General features: G+C 49.0%; 1 protein-coding gene across 1 annotated transcript in view; it reads left to right on the forward strand.

Annotated features, from left to right (window-relative positions):
• Window positions 1–14,388: 14,388 nt before the first annotated feature.
• TNFAIP8 (TNF alpha induced protein 8) overlaps window positions 14,389–22,074 on the forward strand; it is a 187,953-nt gene continuing 180,267 nt past the window's right edge. Inside the window, exon 1 of the mRNA XM_082251779.1 lies at window positions 14,389–14,527. Within this exon, the coding sequence (XP_082107905.1) occupies window position 14,527 (1 nt within the window). The 5' untranslated portion in view covers window positions 14,389–14,526. The remainder of the gene's footprint in view (window positions 14,528–22,074) is intronic.

Below are 22,074 nucleotides of genomic sequence, written 5' to 3' on the forward strand. Positions count from 1 at the left end.
TACAGCGCCCGAACCATGAGAACATTCCCTTCTGCCAGCCCTCCAAATCCTTCCGGATATGCACTAGTAGAGGAGGGAAGTTGCATTCGAAGATGCGATCAGGACGGTTAGGGAGAAAAACGCCCAGATATTTAATATGCGAAGAACTCCATTTAAAGGGAAAATCCCTCTGGAGAAGGGTCAGTAAGGCCGGAGGCACGGAGACCGGGAGGGCTTCAGATTTCTGATGGTTGATGTTATATGAAGATAGCTCTTCATAGTTGCGGAACTCCTTCATAAGATTAGGCAGGGAGAGAAGGGGCTTGGATAAGAAGAAGAGGAGGTCGTCTGCATAAGCCGCCACCTTTGGGGCGAGCGACGTAGAGACCCAGATTCCACTTATATCAGTATTCGCCCTAACCAATCTCAAGAAAGGCTCAAGGGTCAGAACAAAAATCAGCGGGGAAAGAGGGCATCCCTGCCTTGTCCCATTGGATATTTCCAAAGGGCCGGAGAGCAAGCCGTTGATCTTAACGCAGGCCGACGGGCGAGAGTAAATCGCACCAATCCAGGACAACATGCGTTGTCCCAGCCCAATATGTCTCATGGTCTCCATAAGGAAGACCCAATTCACCCGATCAAACGCCTTTTCGGCGTCCGTCGAGAGGAGCAGCATGGGGATCCTCCGGGCGCACGCCAAGTGCAGCAGATCAATAGCCTTCGTGGTGTTGTCCCTTGCTTCCCGGGAGGGTACAAAGCCCACTTGATCATCGTCCACCAGTTGCGGGAGCAGGGGGGCCAAACGAGAGGCCAGGATCTTGGTGAACAATTTCAAGTCCACATTAAGGAGCGAAATAGGCCTGTAGCTCTGGCAAAGGAGGGGGTCCTTACCCTCCTTCGCTATCACCGTGATGTGAGCGCGGAGGGAGTCCACTGGGAACTCCGCCCCTGAACCCGCTGCGTTGTATGCAGCAAGAAAGTGGGGAGCCAGAATGTCCTCAAAACTTTTATAGTAGGCCAGAGAGAAGCCATCTGGCCCTGGCGCCTTGCCACTCTGAGCTCCCGCCACGGCCCCCGAGAGTTCGGCCGAGAGGAGGGGCTCATCCAATCATTCTAGAGCCTCTGTGGGAAGACCGGGGAGCCCGGAGGTCTGCAAGTACGTCCTGATCCGAGAGCGGAGCGCTGCCCGGGCCGGCGAAGATGAATCTGGAGCCAGATTGTATAATGAGGAATAGTACCTGCGGAAGGCCTCAGCAATATCCTCCGTGGTGTGGACCTCTCGTCGCGACGAGGAGAGAATTTCTGGGATAAACGTCTGTGCCCGCTGTTTTCGTAAGGCTCGTGCAAGGATCCTGCCACATTTATTCCCATGCTCATAGAACACGCGTCTGCATTTGGCTAACGAAGCCTTCGCTTTGAAAAGGGCCAAGGAGCGCAGTTGATCCCGAAGAACAGTCAGCTCCTGAAGGGCCGATTGTGCCAGCGTTCTCTTGTGGGTGGCCTCTAGCGAAGCTATACGCTTCAGAAGATCCTGTACCTGTTGTGTCCGTGCACGTTTGCGTTGAGACCCTAATTTAATCAGGACCCCCCGCATGTAAGACTTATGAGCCTCCCATACCATTAGCGGCGAACTTTCCGGAAGAGCATTAGTCGCAAAGAACCCCCTAAGTTCGGTCCTAAGTTCTTCTAGGAGGCTAGGATCCTGGAGGAGACCGTCATTGAGCCGCCACTGCCATTGACGTGTCTCCGGGGTGCGCAGGTCCATCTCAAGGATCACCGGCGCATGGTCGGAGACAGTGATGGAGCCAATAGACGCCGACACTACACGTCCCAGCAGGGCTTGGGGAACCAGAAAATAATCGATGCGCGAGTAGGAGTCATGGGGAGAAGAGTAAAAAGTGTAGTCTCTAGTGGTCGGATGGAGGACCCTCCACGCATCAACTAGATGAAAGGCGTGAAAGCCCTTCTTAAGTCGCTTTAGCGCCGCGTAGGATATGTGGGAAGTTCCGCGAGAAGCGTCCAGGATCGGATCCAGGACAAAATTGAGGTCGCCTCCAAGGAGAACCTGACCTTCCATAAAATCGTGGAGTTTGGAGAGCAATGATTCTAGGAACGGGACCTGTTCCGTATTGGGCAGGTATAAGTTGACCAGGGTGACCAATACAGAGCCCAGACGACCCTTCACAAATAGAGCTCTGCCCATCTCGTCGCTCCACGAGTCTAAGCACGTCCACGGGGTTTGGCTACCTATCAAAATGCTAACCCCTCTTGATCTGGAATCAGGCGAGCAACTGTGGTAGACAGTGGGAAACCGTCTGCCCCCCAATGAAGGGATTTTGGCAATTCTGAAATGGGTCTCCTGCAGGAAGCCAACGTGGGCCCGAAGGCGATGAAGGTCAGTCAGAACCATGGAGCGCTTTTCGGGGGTATTGAGCCCCTTCACGTTGAGCGATGCCAGGCGGATGGGATCAGCCGGGCGGGCAGCCATCACCACCGAAGGGGAGGGGGGAGGAAGAGGTAAAGGGGGGGGGGAGAAAAAAAAAAAAAAAAAAAAAAGGGGGGGGGGGAGGGGGAAATGAGAAGAGAAGGGCAAGAAAGAGGGAGTAGGAGGGGAAAAGCACAGAGAGAAACGAAGAACCACGAAACTACAGTGCCAGCGGCACAGTGAGAGCTAGTCTCAAATCGCCTAGGGTTCCAGACCCACCACCCAAAGACCGAGTGGGGCGTGGGGAACCCCGGAAAAACAAAATCCTATGGGGGGAACGGGGAAGGCCACACCGAAAAGAGGATGGTGACCGCTCCCCTCCCATCCCATGTCGACCTAGGAAAAGGTGATATGTGAGCATCATACAGGGAATATAAACATTGAGGAACAGCGGAGGAAGCACCGCCAGTCCGAGGCGGGGAACATAGTGATCTGAACATTGAGCCATAAAAAAAAAAAAAAAACAATAACAGAAAGTAACTAAACAGCCAAGAGCAAGGAAGGATGGTCCAGAGCGCCGGCTCCCAGGGCCGCACCCCCCGACAGACCACAAGGGCCCCAGGGACCGCAGCCCCACAAGCCCCCGCAAGGGACCCCCCCCCAAAAAAGGACAAAAAATATCAAGGGTCGCAGCAAATAGCAAGGCCCCGGGCAGGGAAAAAACGGGGGGGAGGAGGGGAAAAGGGAAGGGGGCGAGGTGGGAGGGGGAATGTGGCCAAGAAGGAAGGGCAAGGAAGGAAGGAAGAGGGGGGAGGGGGAAGATAGGGAGGAAGGAAGAGAGGGGGAGGAATGGAGGGAGAGGGGGAGGGAAAGGAAGGGAGAGGGAAAGGGGAGGGGGAGGGAAGGGGGATGGAAAGGGGGAGGGGGAGGGGAGAGGGGAGAGGGGAGGGGGGAGAGGGGAGGGGGAGGGGGGAGGGGAAAGGGGAGGGGGAGGGGGAGGGGATTGAGGAACCCCAACACTGCCTCCAGCCCAGCACACCTATCAAAAGGCTGTTAAAGAGACACGGAGCTGTCAGTGATAGCAGAGGTGAAGGGCAGCCTGACTTTCTACACAAACCCCTAACACATGAGATCGACAAGATCCTTACAGTTACCATACCAGTTACTATATAGGTCTGTCCAAGCGGTAGGCATGTCCCCGACTGTGGCAACACCGGCAGAGCAGCACGGGGCCCCGCGGGACCCCCGAAGAGGATCCCCTGTGAGAGCCAGGTCCCCCCCCCCCCACATGCTCGCCATGACCCCCCGCAACAAATATCCCCACATGCAGCCAGCATGAGGCCACAGTCCAGGGCCTGCAGGTGCTAGGTCGCCATATCCCATCCCAGCACAAGACCCCTAGAGCCGGCCCAGTATATCCCTCCCCGCTCTCCCAGTCTGCCAGATAAACCCCCAGCAGGTGAAACCCAGGACAGGGAGAGGGCAGCCGGGAGGCACAGTCAAGCAGGGCAGTCCGCAAAAGCAGTCAGCGAAAGGGGGACAGCAGCATGCAGGGGGTGCGAGCGTGAGGTTCACCAAGGAAGCAGCAGTCCAGCGGGAGATGAAAGGGGGGCCATGCCTCAACAGACCATTCAAAGCCGATGGGGTGCCGGACCTCAGAGTACGCACCAGAGACAGTAGCGTGCGGGGTGCGATGGATAATGGGCTAGCTGGAGACGTCAGGGATCGGGACCAAGGTAAGGGCAAGAATCAGGGAAGGAGGGGGCCATACTCACACACCTCGTCCTAAGTCTCCGGTGCAGCGACTCCCGAACTTTGCGGAGGCGGACCCCGATACTGCCGACGCTGCCTGCGGGGGAGCGGAGAGCCCAAGCCACGGGGATCCCGGCGTTGGTCACGGTCCGGAAGCAGGGCCAGCCAGTCCGGGAGCTCCACCCGTTCGATGCCGAGGAAGTCACAGAGAGACGGCAGGTCTGCGTGCTTGCGAAGCACAAAGATCGATCCATTCTTCCGCACCGTCAGCTGTAGGGGGAATCCCCATCGATAGGTGATCTCAGGCGCCCGGAGCCTCTCCAGCAGCGGTTTAAGCATCGCTCGGCGTTGCAGTGTGCCCCGTGCCACATCCGGGAATATCTGAATGGTAGCTCCATCAAAGTCAATGGGGCCCTTGGACCAAGCCTCCCGGAGCACCCGTTCCTTCAATGAGTACCGATGCAGGCGGCAGATAACGTCCCTGGGTCTAGCTGGATCAGTGGGTCGTGCTCCCAAGGCTCGATGGACCCGATCAAACTCCAGGGTGACCGGAGGATCCGGCGGGAGGACACGGGACAGCACAGCTCTCACAGTTTCTGCAAGGTCTTCCGGGCCAGTGGCTTCAGGTAAGCCCCGAAGCCGTAAGTTGTTGCGACGGCTCCGGTTCTCAATGTCCTCCATCCTCAGTTGATGAGCGGCAAGGACTTCAGTGTGTCCGACCTGGGTCTGTTCCAGCCGGGATATCCTGGTCTGCAGCGAGCCGATCACAGACTCTCCCGCCGTCACTCGTCCCTCCAGGGAGGCCACCTCGCCCCCCAGCTGTTGGAAGTCCCGCCGGTGTTGGTCCGCCACCTGTGCCACTATTGCCTCCATGTCCGCCTTCGTGGGAAGGGCCCTGAGGAGAGTCCAGATGTCCTGTATATCCCCCAGTTGAGACGGCATGTTGGAGGCAGCCACGGGGGAGGCGGCAGGGAGCACAGGGGAACTGCGTGTAGGCGAGGATGCAGCCATCGGGCCAGGTCCCCCACGTGGCGTCAGAGTCAGGACCCGCGGTGTAGAGCTGGCGGACTCCGGGAAGAAGGCTCGGATCGGGGTTACCGAGGGGGTCCTCAAGGAAGAGGCTGTAGCGGGCTTAGTTCTCCTCTTCCTGCGGACGCTCATAGCAGCGAAAAAAAGCAGGTAATGGTCGACTAGGGTGGCCGGAGAGCGGGAGCACCAAGTTAAAACGTCCTCACACCGCCATGTCCAAGCCACGCCCCTGCAGGGAATCTATTTTACTGCTTTGCTTGTTATCATTACCAAATTCCATACAAATTATGAAGCACTTTAAAATTATACTTGGTTCTGCATTTTCCAAAAGGAGTAATACTAGGAGGTGGGTAGGGGGTGCAACCAAGGGATAGTGCACCTATTATCAGAGAAAAAAAGCCCTGTCAGTACCTATAGGCAAGCCTTCACTATAGGCTTACCTACAGGTAAAAATCATACATGGGAGTTTACTCCCACTTTAAATCCCCTTTCCTCCCCATTCTGATGCTCGGTTTGAACTTCAGCAAGTTGTCTTTACCATGTCTAGATACCTAAATGCATTGAGTTGCTGCCATGTGATTGGCTGACTAGCAATTTGTGTTACCAAGCAATTGAACAGGCGTAGCTAATGAAGTGGCCTGGTGAATGTGTGTATATTATATATATATATATATATATATATATATATATATATATATAAACAGTTGTATTAAAAAATAATTCAACCCCCCAATGCTGTAAAGGGTTTTAGGAAATTTAGTGTACATTTGTAATTGTATTCAGAATGAAATCCTACAAGGACTTCTTAAAGAACCATATGCAACTAAAATTACATCAATTGGTTTTGTAATACAGTAGTAAATGTTTATTTTGTGAATTCTTCATTGACACAATTATTCAACCCCTTAAAGACTACCACTCTGAAGAACAGAGGTTCATTGAAGTGTTTTCAATCAGGTATTGAAAACACCTGTGGATGTCAGGGAGCAGCAATAAAGCCTAATAAGCACCAATTAGGCAGCTTTAAAATGACTGTAATACTTAGCTCCTTCTAGACATTTACTGGTGTGGTTACAAACATGGTGAAGTCAAGAGAATGGTCCAGGAAGACAAGAGAAGAGGTGATTACTCTTCACAGGAAGGGCAATGGCTATAAGAAGATTGCAAAGATGCTGAACATACCAAGAGACACCATAGGAAGCATCATTCGCAAATTCAAGGCAAAGGGCACTGTTGAAACGCTACCTGGTCGTGGCAGAAAGAAGATGCTAACTTCGACTGCTGTGCGCTACCTGAAGCGTAGAGTGGAGAAAAGTCCCCGTGTGACTGCTGAGGAACTGAGAAAAGATTTGTCAGATGTGGGTACTGAAGTTTCTGCTCAGACAATACGGCGCACACTGCGTGATGAAGGCCTCCATGCCAGAACTCCCAGGCGCACCCCCTTGCTGTCTCCAAAGAATAAGAAGAGTCGACTGCAGTATACCAAAAGTCATGTGGACAAACCACAGAAGTTTTGGGATAGTGTTCTGTGGACTGATGAAACAAAATTAGAACTGTTTGGGCCCATGGATCAACGCTATGTTTGGAGGAGGAAGAACAAGGCCTATGAAGAAAAGAACACTTTGCCTACTGTGAAGTATGGCGGGGGGTCAATCATGCTTTGGGGCTGTTTTGCTTCTGGAGGTACAGGGAAGCTTCAGCGTTTGCAAGGTACCATGAATTCTCTTCAGTACCAGGAGATATTGGATGACCATGTGATGCAGTCCGTCACAAACCTGAGGCTTGGGAGACGTTGGACCTTTCAACAGGACAATGATCCCAAGCATACCTCCAAGTCCACTAGAGCATGGTTGCAGATTAAAGGCTGGAACATTTTGGAGTGGCCATCACAGTCACCAGACTTAAATCTGATTGAGAACCTCTGGTGGGACTTAAAGAAAGCAGTTGCAGTGCACAAGCCTAAGAATGTGACTGAACTGGAGGCTTTTGCCCATGACGAATGGGCGAAGATACCCGTAGATCGCTGCAAGACACTTGTGTCAAGCTATGCTTCATGTTTAAAAGCTGTTATAACTGTAAAAGGATGTTGTACTAAGTACTAAGATTGAATGTCACTTGGGGGTTGAATAAAACTGATAATGATGTGAGCACAGAAAATACATTTGTGGTTATTTCATTATAAATATTATGTTATATTTGTCTGACCTACAGGTGCCTCTTTGATTTAAAGCGGAGTTCCACCCTGGGAATACATTTTTTAATAAAAATACCCCCGGGACAGTCAGGGCTAGTACATTCCACAATGGCTAGCCTCTGATCTGTCCCGGGTTGCACTTACCTTTTAGGAGAAATACTTACCTTAAAAAAGTATTCTCCAGCGCTGCCATCTCAGGTGTGGGCAGCTTGAAGCCAGCGTGATCCTCTTCTGCGTCCTCTTCCGTCTTCTTCGGTCCCACGATGCACTGCACCGGCCCCGCCGTCACTTCCGGTGCGCGCGCGTCATCCCTCCACAGCTTCTGGGCATGCCCAGAAGCTGTTTAGAAGGGAATGACGCGCGCGCACCAGAACTGACGTCGGGGCCGGTGCAGACGCATTGATTCCTGGGAGCGATGATGTTCAGCTCCCAGGAATCATTGCAAAGCCAGGAAGTGACGAATCGCCGTGGCCGCCGAGGGGAGGAAGAAGGAAGTAAGGTAAGTATATTTTCTTCTAGGTAAGTAAAAAAAAAAAAAAAATTGCGATTATCCATTTGTTTTTCAGGTGACCCGGAGCGAGAAGATGGGGCTAAGTATAAATTTAGGGTGGAACTCCACTTTAATTGTAAGCAGGATGACTGAATGATCAAAATCAATGTCAAACTGGCCAAAACAATCAATTTCAGTGGGGGTTGAATAGTTTTGAATACAACTGTATATATGCAATATCTTACAAAAGTGAGTACACCCCTCACATTTTTGTAAATATTTTATTATATCTTTTCATGTGACAACACTGAAGAAATGACACTTTGCTACAATGAAAAGTAGCGAGTGTATAACAGTGTAAATTTGCTGTCCCCTCAAAATAATTCAACACACAGCTATTAATGTCTAAACCGCTGGCAACAAAACGAAATAACTCAAAATGTCCAAATTGGGCCCAAAATGTTAATATTTTGTGTGGTCACCATTATTTTCCAGCACTGTCTTAACCCTCCTGGGCATGGAGTTCACCAGAGCTTCACAGGTTGCCACTGGAGTCCTCTTCCACTCCTCCATGACGACATCACTGAGCTGGTGGATGTTAGAGACCTTGTGCTTCTCCACCTTCCATTTGGAGATGCCCCACAGATGCTCAATAGGGTTTAGGTCTGGAGACATGCTTGGCCAGTCCATCACCTTTACCCTCAGCTTCTTTAGCAAGGCAGTGGTCGTCTTGGAGGTGTGTTTGAGGTCATTATCATGTTGGAATACTGCCCTGCAGTCCAGTCTCAAGATGGAGGGGATGATGCTCTGCTTCAGTATGTCACAGTACATGTTGGCATTCATGGTTCCCTCAATGAACTGTAGCACCCCAGGGCCTGCAGCACTCATGCAGCCCCAGACCATGACACTCCCACCACCATGCTTGACTGTAGGCAAGACACACTTGTCTTTGTACTTCCCACCTGGTTGCCGCCACACACGCTTGATAGCATCTGAACCAAATAAGTTTATCTTGGTCTCATCAGACCACAGGACATGGTTCTGGTAATCCATGTCCTTAGTCTACTTGTCTTCAGCAAACTGTCTTTCTTGTGCATCATCTCTAGAAAAGGCATCTTTCTAGGACAACAGCCATGCAGACCAATTTGATCCAGTGTGCGCCGTATGGTCTGAGCACTGACAGACTGACCCCCCCCCCCCTCCCACCCCTTCAACATCTGCAGCAATGCTGGCAGCACTCATACGTCTATTTCCCAAAGACAACCTCTGGATATGACGCTGAGCGTGTGCACTCAACTTCTTTGGTTGACCATGGTGAGGCCTGTTCTGAGTGGAACCTGTCCTGTTAAACTGCTGTATGGTCTTGGCCACTGTGCTGCAGCTCATTTTGTGGGTCTTGGCAATCTTCTTATAGAATAGGTCATCTTTATGTAGAGCAACGATTCTTTTTTTCAGATCCTCAGAGAGTTCTTTGCCATGAGGTGCTATGTTGAACTTCCAGTGACCAGTATAAGAGAGTGAGAGCGATAACACCAAATTTAACACTTCTGCTCCGCATTTACACCTGGGACCTTCTAACGATAATGAGTCACAGGGGAGTGAAAATGGCTAATTGGGCCCAATTTGGACATTTGCACTTAGGGGTGTACTCACTTTTATTGCCAGCGGTTTAAACATTAATGGCTGTGTGTTGAGTTTTATTTTGAGGGGACAGCAAATGTACAATTTATACAAGCTGTACACTCACTACTTTACATTGTAGCAAGGTGTCATTTCTTCAGTGTTGTCATATGAAAAGATATAGTAAAATATTTACAAAAATGTGAGGGGTGTATATTATAAATAAAAGACCTCAGACTGGGACGGAGATTTGTCTTCCAACAAGACAATGATCCAAAACATAAAGCAAAATCTACAATGGAATGGTTCACAAATAAACATATCCAGGTGTTAGAATGGCCAAGTCCAGACCTGAATCCAATCGAGAATCTGTGGAAAGAACTGAAAACTGCTGTTCACAAACGCTCTCCATCCAACCTCACTGAGCTCGAGCTGTTTTGCAAGGAGGAATGGGCAAAAATTTCAGTCTCTCGATGTGCAAAACTGATAGAGACATACCCCATGCGACTTACAGCTGTAATCGCAGCAAAAGGTGGTGCTACAAAGTATTAACTTAAGGGGGCTGAATAATTTTGCACGCCCAATTTTTCAGTTTTTTATTTGTTAAAAAAAAAGTTTGAAATATCCAATAAATTTTGTTCCACTTCATGATTGCGTCCCACTTGTTGTTGATTCTTCACAATTTTATATCTTTATGTTTGAAGCCTGAAATGTGGCAAAAGGTCGCAAAGTTCAAGGGGGCCGAATACTTTCGCAAGGCACTGTAGCAGACGGTGAAAAATATTGTTTTTTTTTTTTTCAAAATCGTTGCTCTTTTTTTGTTTATAGCGCAAAAAATAGAAAATTGCAGAGGTGATCAAATACCACCAAAAGAAAGCTCTATTTGTGGGGAAAAAAGGACATCAAGTTTATTTAGGTACAGTGTCGCACGACCGTGCAATTGTCCGTTAAAGTCACACAATGCCGAATCGCAAAATATGGCCTGATCCTTAACCACTTAAGCCCCGGAGGATTTGGCTGCTAAAAGACCAGGGGTATTTTGCGATTCGGCACTGCGTGACTTTAACAGACAATTGCGCGGTCGTGCGATGCTGTACCTAAACGAATTTGACGTCCTTTTTTTCCCATAAACAGAGCTTTCTTTTGGTGGTATTTGATCACCTGTGCGATTTTTTGATCACGCGCTATAAACAAAAAAAGAGCGTCAATTTTGAAAAAATAACAATATTTTTCACTTTTTTTATATGAAATTCCCCAAAAAAAAAAAAAGTAAAAATCAAAATTTTTTAACATTTTCGGCCAATTTGTTTTATGCTACAGATGTTTGGTAAAAAAAAAGCAAAAAGCGTATTTTGATTGGTTTGCGCAAAAGTTATTGCGTTTACTAACAAAGGGAAAGATTTTTGTCATTTTTGTTGTTTTTTTTTAAACGCGTAATGGCGGCGATCTGCGATTTTTTTTGCGGTACTGCGACATTGGGGCGGACAGATCGGACCCTTGACTGACATTTTTGACACTTTTGGGGTTACCAGTGACATTTCTACAATAATCAGTGCTATATATATGCACTGTTACTGTAAAAATACACTGGCAGTGAAGGGGTTAACTTTATTTGAGAGGGAGGGGCTGTGTGTGTCCCTAGGGGCGTGATTCTTACTGTGATTGGCTGTGGCTTGAGCTGTAGTTACACTGATCAACGGTCCTACATAGTAGAACCGTATGATCAGTGTTTCCACACAGGGGAGAATGACAGGCAGCTTGTTTACACAAGCTGCCTGCCTTTCTCCCTCTCCCCCGACGATCGCAGAGTGAGCGGCGGACATCGGGTCCGCCGGTCACACACGCGGGGGGTCCGTGACCGCGCTGGAGCGCGCCGCCGGCGGCACGCGCTCGCTCCCCAGAGCCTCACAGGCTAGTGACGTAAATATACGTCACTTTGCCTGTGAGGGGCTGACCGCCGCAGTAAATCTACTTGCGGCGGTCGGCAAGTGGTTAAGGGGGAAAATCTTGGGGTCCAGAAGTGGTTAATAAGGACATGTATGTTCCTGTGCATTTTTTGGTGCATTTCGGTGTGTTTTTCAATGTGTTCCAGTACAGTTCAGTGCAGAAAAAATGCTACTTTTCTTTTCTGGAACTAACCGCACTGGTGTGAACCATGCCATTGGAAACCATATAACCTACTATCCATGCGTATTTGATGCAGAAAAAAACAAAAAAACACTGGAATGCATGTGGTGTGAAGTGGCCCTTAGTAAGGACATGTGTGTTCCAGTGCCTTTTTTGGTGCATTTAGATGCATTTTACCATTTTTTAGTACAGTCCAGTGCAGGGAAAAATGCAGCATATTCTACTTTTTTTCTGGAACTGACCGCACTGGTGTGAACTATGACACTGGAAACCATATAACCTACTTTCTATGCGTTTTTGATGCAAACCCCCCCCCCCCCCCCCGCAGTGGAGTGCATGTGGTGTGAACTGGTCCTTAGTAAAGATGTATAATATAGTAGAGCGCAATCCTAAAATATACATTAATGGATACATATAATTTTACAATATGTCACATATATTGAGTGCAACGGAAAGTCCAAAAAGTAAAGTGCAAAAAGGTGAAAGAGAAGAGTCCTTTCTTGTGGGTGATGAAAGCAGAGACCCAAAACAAGCTGGCATCACACTCCAGAAAGATGTATTTTTCTAGGTGCTCATATCTGCCCACCACCAGGGTCAATCAGCATTAAGCATCAATCTCCACTGCCAAGGTGCACGGGGCTGGTCAGCAGTTTCCAGATAACACATAACCATAGACTCTTCACCTCATAGAGATGGCTGCCCCAGAATAACCTCCGCAGTATGTGAGAAAGATATAAAGAAGATCTAATGCTCTCTGTGTGATGCAACCGATTTATTGAATAAAAGTATAAAATATGCACTCACATCTATCGAAATGTTTCAAGCCAAAATGCAGAGCATGCAAGCGTGTTACTTTGCTTCCTGGTGTCCTCCAAAATGGCCGCGGGTCACGTGACTTCCCCCGTACGCGTTACGTCCTTCAGTGGGGGAAATTGGAGCTTTTCGCCAGTCATAAGGAGCACCTCTTATGTCAGCATCACGCGTGTACAGTATCCCCAATCAACCATACTCTAAACAAGTGTGTGAAAATATATGCCATCTCCAATGCAGTTGATGGCAGAGGGTCTGGAAGTGATGGAAGTCGCTGAAGCAGGCAGGAGAAACCGGATAACTTGCTGGCCCCTGCTGCCTCGTTTCCCGGTGTTGCTGGAGTGCTGGGCCCAGTTGCTTAGCAAGGACATGTATGTTCCAGTGCGTTTTTGGTACATTTGCGGTGCAATTTTAACCACTTTACCATCGGAGGATTTAGCTGTCTTACGTCCGGACCACTTTTTGCGATTCGGCGCTGTGCGAATTTAACTGACAATTGCGCGGTCATCCAACACCGTACCCATACGAAATTTACGTCCTTTTTTTCCCACAAGCAGAGCTTTCTTTTGGTGGTATTTGATCACCTGTGCGATTTTTACTTTTTGCGCTATCAACAAAAAAAGAGCGACAATTTTGAAAAAATAACAATATTTTTCACATTTTTTAATATGAAATTCCCCCCAAAAAAATGTAAAAATCAAATTTTTTTATCATTTTAGGCCAATTTGTTTTCTGCTACATATTTTTGGTAAAAAAAAATTTACAATAAGCGTATTTTGATTGGTTTGCGCAAAAGTTATTGCGTTTACTAACTAAGGGAAAGATTTCTGTCGTTTTTGGTGTTTTTTGTTTTAACGAGTAATGGCGGCGATCTGCGATTTTTTTTGCGGGACTGCGACATTGCGGCGGACAGATCGGACCCTTGACTGACATTTTTGACACTTTTGGGGGTACCAGTGACATTACTACAGTAATCAGTGCTATATATATGCACTGTTACTGTAAAAATGACACTGGCAGGGAAGGGGTTAACTTTTATTGGTGATAGGGGTTAATGTATGCCTGGTGCTTACTAACGTGTGTGGGGGGAGGTGACTGTGTGACACAGGGACAGATCGCAGGTTCAGCTATGCTGAACCCTGCAATCTGACCCTGCCTTTCACTTAGGAGATCCGCCCGCTTTGTTTACACAAGCGGGCGGATCTCCACACTGATCACCGCCGCTCTTCCCCTGGCCGACTCCCGCTGTGACTGAATACAGTGGGAGCGAGCCTCCGGCGGCACGCGCGCGCCGCCGAGAGAGGGGAATGTCTGGCGACGTAGGTCTACGTCGCCAGACGTTATTGAGCCACTTCGCCGTAGTAGAGCTCCAGTGAGCAGCGGTAAAGTGGTTAATGCATTTTACCATGTTCAAGCACAGTCCAGTGCAGAAAAAATGCAACATGTTCTACTTTTTTTTTTTCTGGTGTGAACTATGCCATTGAAAACCACATAACCTACTTTCTATGTGTTTTGGATGAACTGGTTCTTATAAGGACGTGTGTGTTATAGTGCATTTTACCATGTTCCAGTACAGTCCAGTGCAGTGAAAAATGCAGCTTGTTCTACTCATTATTTTCAGGAACTGAAGGCACTGGTGTGAACTATGCCATTGACAACCATATAGCCTTCTTTCTATGTGTTTTTGCTGCAGAAAAATACCGCACTGGGCTGCATGTGGTGTGAACTGGCCCTAAACCTGGCTGAGGTAAGAACTTAGTGTGTTTCCTTGTACACTGACTGAGGAGAGTTTACAGTACCTGAAGAGGTTCAGACTTGTAGTGCTGAGGAGCCCTCAGACATGCCTGTCCTGTGTACTCACCGTGCTCTGTACAGACACGCCCCTCACATAACACACACAGGTTCCCTCAGGCAGGAGACTACATGCAGCGCTATGGATGAGGCTCCGCCCCTCTGCACTCAGGCTCCTCCCCCGGAGCAGTAGACTGTCCGTACTCCGTTCCGCTGTGCAGCGCGATAAGTTCCCCGGACTGAGTCCTCAGTGTAGCCGGTGTGTGGAGTTGTCACCCCGCCGTGTCCCCTGTCTGGAGCCTCACACCAAGTAAGTGTTCCCCGGATAGGGGGTGGGGGAGCTCTCCTCCGCACACACGGAGCGGGGCCCCGGGGGGCTCTATGTGGTCAGTGCACACATACCTTTCCATGCATGGCAGGTCTTTTGGGGGGGGAGCTGTAAATAGCGTCAGAAAATGGAAAACGCAAACAAACTGCAACATGACACATTGTAGCATGTACACACAGGGTGCTGTGCCCGGCCTCAGGAGTGGGGCTTATTCACCAGGGAGGAAAAGTCCTGTATGTACACACAGGGGGCGCTGTACCTGGGCGCTGTGCCTGGCCTCAGGAGTGGGGCTTATTCACCGGGGAGGAAAAGTCCTGTATGTACACACAGGGGGCGCTGTACCTGGGCACTGTGCCTGGCCTCAGGAGTGGGGCTCATTCACCGGGGAGGAAAAGTCTTGTATGTACACACAGGGGGCGCTGTACCTGGGCGCTGTGCCTGGCCTCAGGAGTGGGGCTTATTAACCAGGGAGGATAAGTCCTGTATGTACACACAGGGGGCGCTGTACCTGGGCACTGTGCCCGGCCTCAGGAGTGGGGCTTATTCACCAGGGAGGAAAAGTCCTGTATGTACACACAGGGGGCGCTGTACCTGGGCACTGTGCCCGGCCTCAGGAGTGGGGCTTATTCACCAGGGAGGATAAGTCCTGTATGTACACACAGGGGGCGCTGTACCTGGGCACTGTGCCTGGCCTCAGGAGTGGGGCTTATTCACCAAGGAGGATAAGTCCTGTATGTACACACAGAGGGCGCTGTACCTGGGCACTGTGCCCGGCCTCAGAAGTGGGGCTCATTCACCGGGGAGGAAAAGTCCTGTATGTACACACAGGGGGCGCTGTACCTGGGCACTGTGCCCGGCCTCAGGAGTGGGGCTTATTCACCAGGGAGGAAAAGTCCTGTATGTACACACAGGGGGCGCTGTACCTGGGCACTGTGCCCGGCCTCAGGAGTGGGGCTTATTCACCAGGGAGGATAAGTCCTGTATGTACACACAGAGGGCGCTGTACCTGGGCACTGTGCCCGGCCTCAGAAGTGGGGCTCATTCACCGGGGAGGAAAAGTCCTGTATGTACACACAGGGGGCGCTGTACCTGGGCACTGTGCCCGGCCTCAGGAGTGGGGCTTATTCACCGGGGAGGAAAATTCTTGTATTTACACACAGGGGGGCGCTGTGCCCGGCCTCAGGAGTGGGGCTCATTCAACAGGGAGGAAAAGTCTTGTATGTACACACAGAGGGCGCTGTACCTGGGCACTGTGCCCGGCCTCAGGAGTGGGGCTTATTCACCAGGGAGGAAAAGTCCTGTATGTACACACAGGGGGCGCTGTACCTGGGCACTGTGCCCGGCCTCAGGAGTGGGGCTTATTCACCAGGGAGGATAAGTCCTGTATGTACACACAGGGGGCGCTGTACCTGGGCACTGTGCCTGGCCTCAGGAGTGGGGCTTATTCACCAAGGAGGATAAGTCCTGTATGTACACACAGAGGGCGCTGTACCTGGGCACTGTGCCCGGCCTCAGAAGTGGGGCTCATTCACCGGGGAGGAAAAGTCCTGTATGTACACACAGGGGGCGCTGTACCTGGGCACTGTGCCCGGCCTCAGGAGTGGGGCTTATTCACCAGGGAGGAAAAGTCCTGTATGTACACACAGGGGGCGCTGTACCTGGGCACTGTGCCCGGCCTCAGGAGTGGGGCTTATTCACCAGGGAGGATAAGTCCTGTATGTACACACAGAGGGCGCTGTACCTGGGCACTGTGCCCGGCCTCAGAAGTGGGGCTCATTCACCGGGGAGGAAAAGTCCTGTATGTACACACAGGGGGCGCTGTACCTGGGCACTGTGCCCGGCCTCAGGAGTGGGGCTTATTCACCGGGGAGGAAAATTCTTGTATTTACACACAGGGGGGCGCTGTGCCCGGCCTCAGGAGTGGGGCTCATTCAACAGGGAGGAAAAGTCTTGTATGTACACACAGAGGGCGCTGTACCTGGGCACTGTGCCCGGCCTCAGGAGTGGGGCTTATTCACCGGGGAGGAAAATTCTTGTATTTACACACAGGGGGGCGCTGTGCCCGGCCTCAGGAGTGGGGCTCATTCAACAGGGAGGAAAAGTCTTGTATGTACACACAGAGGGCGCTGTACCTGTGCACTGTGCCCGGCCTCAGGAGTGGGGCTCATTCACCAGGGAGGAAAAGTCTTGTATTTACACACAGGGGGGCGCTGTGCCCGGCCTCAGGAGTGGGGCTCATTGACCCTGTATGCACACAGCCGTACTGCGTACACCTCATTGGCTGCTCATCTCAGCGCTGACCTGTGATTGTAGTGTGTGAGTGACCCCAGATGTAGTCTGCACCCAGAGTTCTGTCTGTATCCAAATCCTCTTATTACTGCTGTGTTTTGAGCCCGTGGGGTTCACCTTTCAGAGGGGAGATTAACCCTGTCCTGTGTACGGATGTGTGTCTCTTCCTAGGATTTTTGCGATCAGATCCTTGCACCCGCTCCTGCTCGTAACACTTTGGCGTGAGATTGTGCCAGTGTGGCATGTGCCTCCGCTTGTATGGGCTTCTAAGATGTCCCTGTACACCCTTCCCACCTCAGTCCTGGCTGCACTTACCTCTGCTCGGGGGCACGGGTCCTGGGGTGTCCTAATTGCACGGTTCCTCTCCTTTCCCTGGGGACACCAGGATGGATCAGAGCAGTTCTGATTGGTCAGCATAGTAATGTGCAGACACTGACCCATCGCTTTGTGGATGGTTAAACTGTATCACCCACGGAGGTAAGTGCAGCCGGGGAGGGTGCAGGGAGTCCCCCCCCCCCCCCCTCCCTTTTTTTCATTTTTTTTTTTTGAAAAGGTGAACTAACCCTTTAACATACATCTAAAGCCAAAACAATTAATTTCAGATAGAGAGAGCAAGGGTTAAACTGCTAGTCCTTTGCCACCTGTGTCCCATCGGGGAGATTTCACTTCCTGTCCTGTAGACACAACAGGAAGTGATGGGATCTCTTTCCAATGTGAGGGAAATCAACTAGATCTATCAAAACTCCTACTATGAAAACCTGTCTAATCTGACAATCAGACTTCTCCTTGGAGGACACCGTTTTTTGTATAATCTCTGTTAGTGGCAGTTCACACATATGCAATGTCAGACATCGCATGTGATCCGCAGCGCACTGCTCTGCAAATTACATGCGATGTCTGCATTGCGAATTCAGCCATGTGATTCGGAGCACACTGCTATGCAAATTACATGCGATGTCTGCATTGCGAATTCAGCCATGTGATTCGGAGCACACTGCTATGCAAATTACATGCGATGTCTGTGCATTGCAAAGTCAGCCATACAGATTGTATGGCTGAATTTGCATCGCATTTGGACCAAACTCACACAGGACCCTTTTTTTGGTCTGCACCAGAATCGGATTGCATGGGTGTTCATACCTATGCAATCCGATTCATGTCCGAACTGACAGTGTGCACTGCAATATGCGGACTGATCTGGGGGTGTCGTTAACTGTGTATTGGCATCCCCAATGATTTGCATATGGCAGTGTGAACTGCCTGCGAGTTGAGTGCGATGTGGGAACCCTGCTAATCCACTGCGGGTTCCCGCATCGCATATATGTGTGAACTGGCTCTTAAGCCCTGTACACACGGGCAGTATGTCGGGAGACATTTGCTGGTAGAAAAAAAAATACCAGCCGACATTCTGCCCATGTGTTTGTTGGTCTGTGACTCCCGATCAGCGCTCTCAGAACCGCTCAGCAGGGGAGATCTCTTGACTAACCTCGCATGGTTAGTACAGCAACTCCCAACTGGAACTGTCTGTTTTTTGTTTTTCTTTTTTTTTTTCTTTTTTGTGCAACCCATAGGGTTGTTGCTTTTCTTTTTTCCTTTCTATTTCTTTAAGCTTTGTATTGCAGAAGAGACCAGCGTTGTCTCTTCTGCAATAAAGAACACTTACCTGTCCATTCATAATCCCCTGTTAAATATACACAAAGCTGTGCATGGCACACTGACAGCGTGTCAGGATAGTTGCACTCCCGAGCATGCATGGGATTGATGTCCTCTAGCGTCAGCCAATCAAAATGGGCAAAAAAACAGAAGAATGCTGGGAGAAGATGCAGACAATGACAAGGGACTTTGCAGGCATCACACTGTTGGAACAAAGGTAAGTATTTGTGCCATTTAGGTTCCACTTTTAACAGACCAAGCTGTCCAGAAAAAGTGTCAGTAAAAAGGTTGAAACAAACAATTTACCCCTGACAGGGGTGCTTACAATGGTCAGCTGTTATTCTTTTATGTAAAATCGTTATCGAAAAAGGAAAACAGTTGCTGTACCTTCTTATAAAGTGTTAGCTGGAAGTTTGGCTTCAATTTGTTAGTCAAGTCCATCTAACGCTGGATACACACTATCCAACGTTTGTGGTTAGATTTCCTTCAGATTTACCTTTTCTATGTAGTGCAAGGGCCTGCCAGATTGCATACAAGTTGAAAGTGTTTAGGTTTGACCTCATATTATATGGTTTTGGTAAGTCTAAAGGAAAAAGTCTTAGAAAATCTTATAGTGTGTATGGCCCATAAGGCTGCTTTCAAACTGAAAAAAAAAAACACGTGATCATGGAATCCTATGGAACTCTTCACTGATCACTTGGAGGTCCGCTGCATTTTTAAAATATCCTGCTTGACACATTTTTGGTGTGGTAAAATAAACGCACCAAAAAAGGCATCTGCTCATTGAAATGAATGGAAACCGCATCAAATGTTTTGGTGCGGTTTTTGTGTTCCATGCCTTTTTTTTCACAGGTGCAAAATGCACCAGAAACGCATTCGCTGTTTTACCACATTTCTGCAATGGAGCAGTGTGAAAGTAACCTAAATCTGCTAGTCCATCTAATACTCCCCTGCTGCTGTCCAAAGGTGTCTGTTGCTTCTCCGTAGATAGAGGAGCTACCCTGGGATAGAAATTGTGTCACTGGATGAATCCTCAGGTAAAAACTAAAAACACAAAATGAATGCAGCTGCTACATTTGCAATATATTACAGTTCTGTGTGGAGTTTAGATAGAAACATACTGTGCATAAGTGTCGGCAGAAAAAAAACCGAGTAGTCCATTGAGTCTGCCTTTTCTTTATTTTTTTATTTTCCGTTCACTATTGTCTGAGTATAGATCTGTGTTTGTCCCAACCATGTTTGAAGCTGGTGACTGTCTTGCTACCTCTGCTGGTAGTTTAGTCCAAGCACCAACTACCCTCATTCTTTCTAAGACTAGTTTTGAACTTTCCTCCATTTAGTTTGAGGTCATGTCCCCATGTTCTTGCTTTAACCACTTCCCACCCAAGGCCATATCCGTACATCCTTGGGTTTCAGTGATTATACCAGGATGATGCCTGCACCTTCAGGCATCATCCAGGTACCATTATTTTCAGCCCGTGATTTTGTAGAAGGCAGAAGTGATCTGAGTGGCTAATTAGCCACTCAATCACTTCTGCGGGTGGCGGAAGGGGGTCCCACCCCCCTCCTGTCCCCACCACCACCACCTCTCCCTGTCTCTCCGGTTCCATTGCATGGCTGGGACAGAGAGAGGGAAACTGATGTTCACCTCTCTGTAACCCTGGAAACTGGGAGTGACGAGTATTCGCCACTTCCGGCTCCGCCCCTTTGTTTACCTGGCCACCAGCGGCCAGAGAAGCAGCCAATTGGACCGATCTCGGTCTGATCAGCTGCATGGGGGGGGGGGGCAGAGGAGAGATTTGGGGTCTAATAGACCCCAAATCTCTCCATAAAGAGGACTGTCACGGCCCATGCTATCAAAAAAATTAAAATGCCCCCCCGTCTCACTGTGCTTACGCACAAATGCGAACGCCTGCATTACTCCCGCACGCATATGTAAATAGTGATCGCTCTACACATGAGGTATTGTCCTAAATGACAGAGGGAGAGCACTAATTCTAGCACCAGCCCTCCTGTGCCACTCTAAACTGATAACCTGTAGAGGCGTTTAAAGCATCGCCTATGGAGAATTTTAAGCACCGTAGTTTGCCGCCATTCCAAGAGCAGACGCAATTTTAAAGCGTAACATGTTGGGTGTCCATTTACTCAACGTAACATCATTTTTCACATTATACAAAAAAATTGGGCTAAATTCACTGTTTTTTTTTTTTTTTATTCATGAATGGGTTTTATTTTCCAAAAAAATTGAGTTTAAAAAACCGCTGCGCAAATAAATGTGACATAAAAAATTGCAACACACACCATTTTATTCTATAGGGTCACTGCTAAAAAAAAATGTTCAAGGGTTTGAATTAATTTTCTAGCAAAAAAAATTTTTACATGTAGGAGTGAAGTGAATAGGCCTGGGAAGGAGGTGGTTAAAGTGATATTAAAGGCTTTCATTTAAAAACAAAAAAAATCATACTTACCTGCTCTGTGCAGTGGTTTTGCACAGAGCAGCCCTGATCCTCAGGTCCCTTGCTGGCACTCTTGGCCCTTCCCACCTGCTGAGTGCCCCCAGAGCAAGCAACTTGCAATGGGGGCATCCAAGCAGGCTCGTTCAGGAGCCGCGGCTCTGTGTCCATTCATTCCCGCCCCCTCTCTTTCCTCATTGGCTTGCTGGCTGTGATTGACAGCAGCGGGAGCCAATGGGAGGGAGGGTCCCCGGAGAGCAAATAGCTTGATCGAAATGGTGCTCAGGAAAGTATTATTGGGGGGAGGGGCTGCAGCACAGAGGAGGTTTTTTTACCTTCCTGCATGAAGGTAAACACCTTTTTGCCTTTAGAACCACTTTAGGACAGTCATCACAGGAACAAGTGTCCTCATCAGAAGATTTCTAGTGGTTTGGTGGTAACTCAATATGTGGGATGCACCCCTATGTTCCTTCCTGATGACATTGGTGGTTAGAACAATCAGGGAGGGTGACGTAGACCAAAAAAACCCCTCCCAGTGATTCTATCCCTAATGGTGACCATGCATGCTTTGATAAATTATCAATTTCTTTTACAATCGATCTCTCCCAATAGGAAAAAGCCACCTATAGTCAACAACTCAGTCCATCAATATGTCACACAGAAGGAAGGAGACTTTGAATGTTGGCGGATATGATCATAAGTTATTAAACGCATCTCTGCATTCATCATGCAATCTTATAACCCATCAGTGTAGCTGATTGATGCAACGCAATCAATAATTTTTCACCCTGGCTGATCGAATCCGGTCTAAATCGATTGAAAAGGGAAGTTCTGCCTATTCACTTGTTTCATTGTTTTGATCAAATTGGTCATTGATTAGATAATGAAATCAAAGCATGTATGGTCACTATGCTTTAAATGGCACGCTGTAGGTCATTGTCTAGAACGCAGTATATGGGTCTTTATACAATGCCCTGCGATGGATTGTCTATGGATTTTGTATTGCAGCGCAATAAATGTTGTGTGGAGTGAACAAATCCAAGTTAACCCTTGCCATCCTTTCCGCCTGGTCAGCCCCTCCCTGGCATTGTGTAGGGAACGGTATGCACAGTTACTGCTCTCCAGCTTTTAAAG

Source organism: Pelophylax lessonae (genome assembly GCF_965119305.1).
Source record: "Pelophylax lessonae genome assembly, chromosome: 1".
NCBI classification, from domain to species: Eukaryota; Metazoa; Chordata; class Amphibia; order Anura; family Ranidae; genus Pelophylax; species Pelophylax lessonae.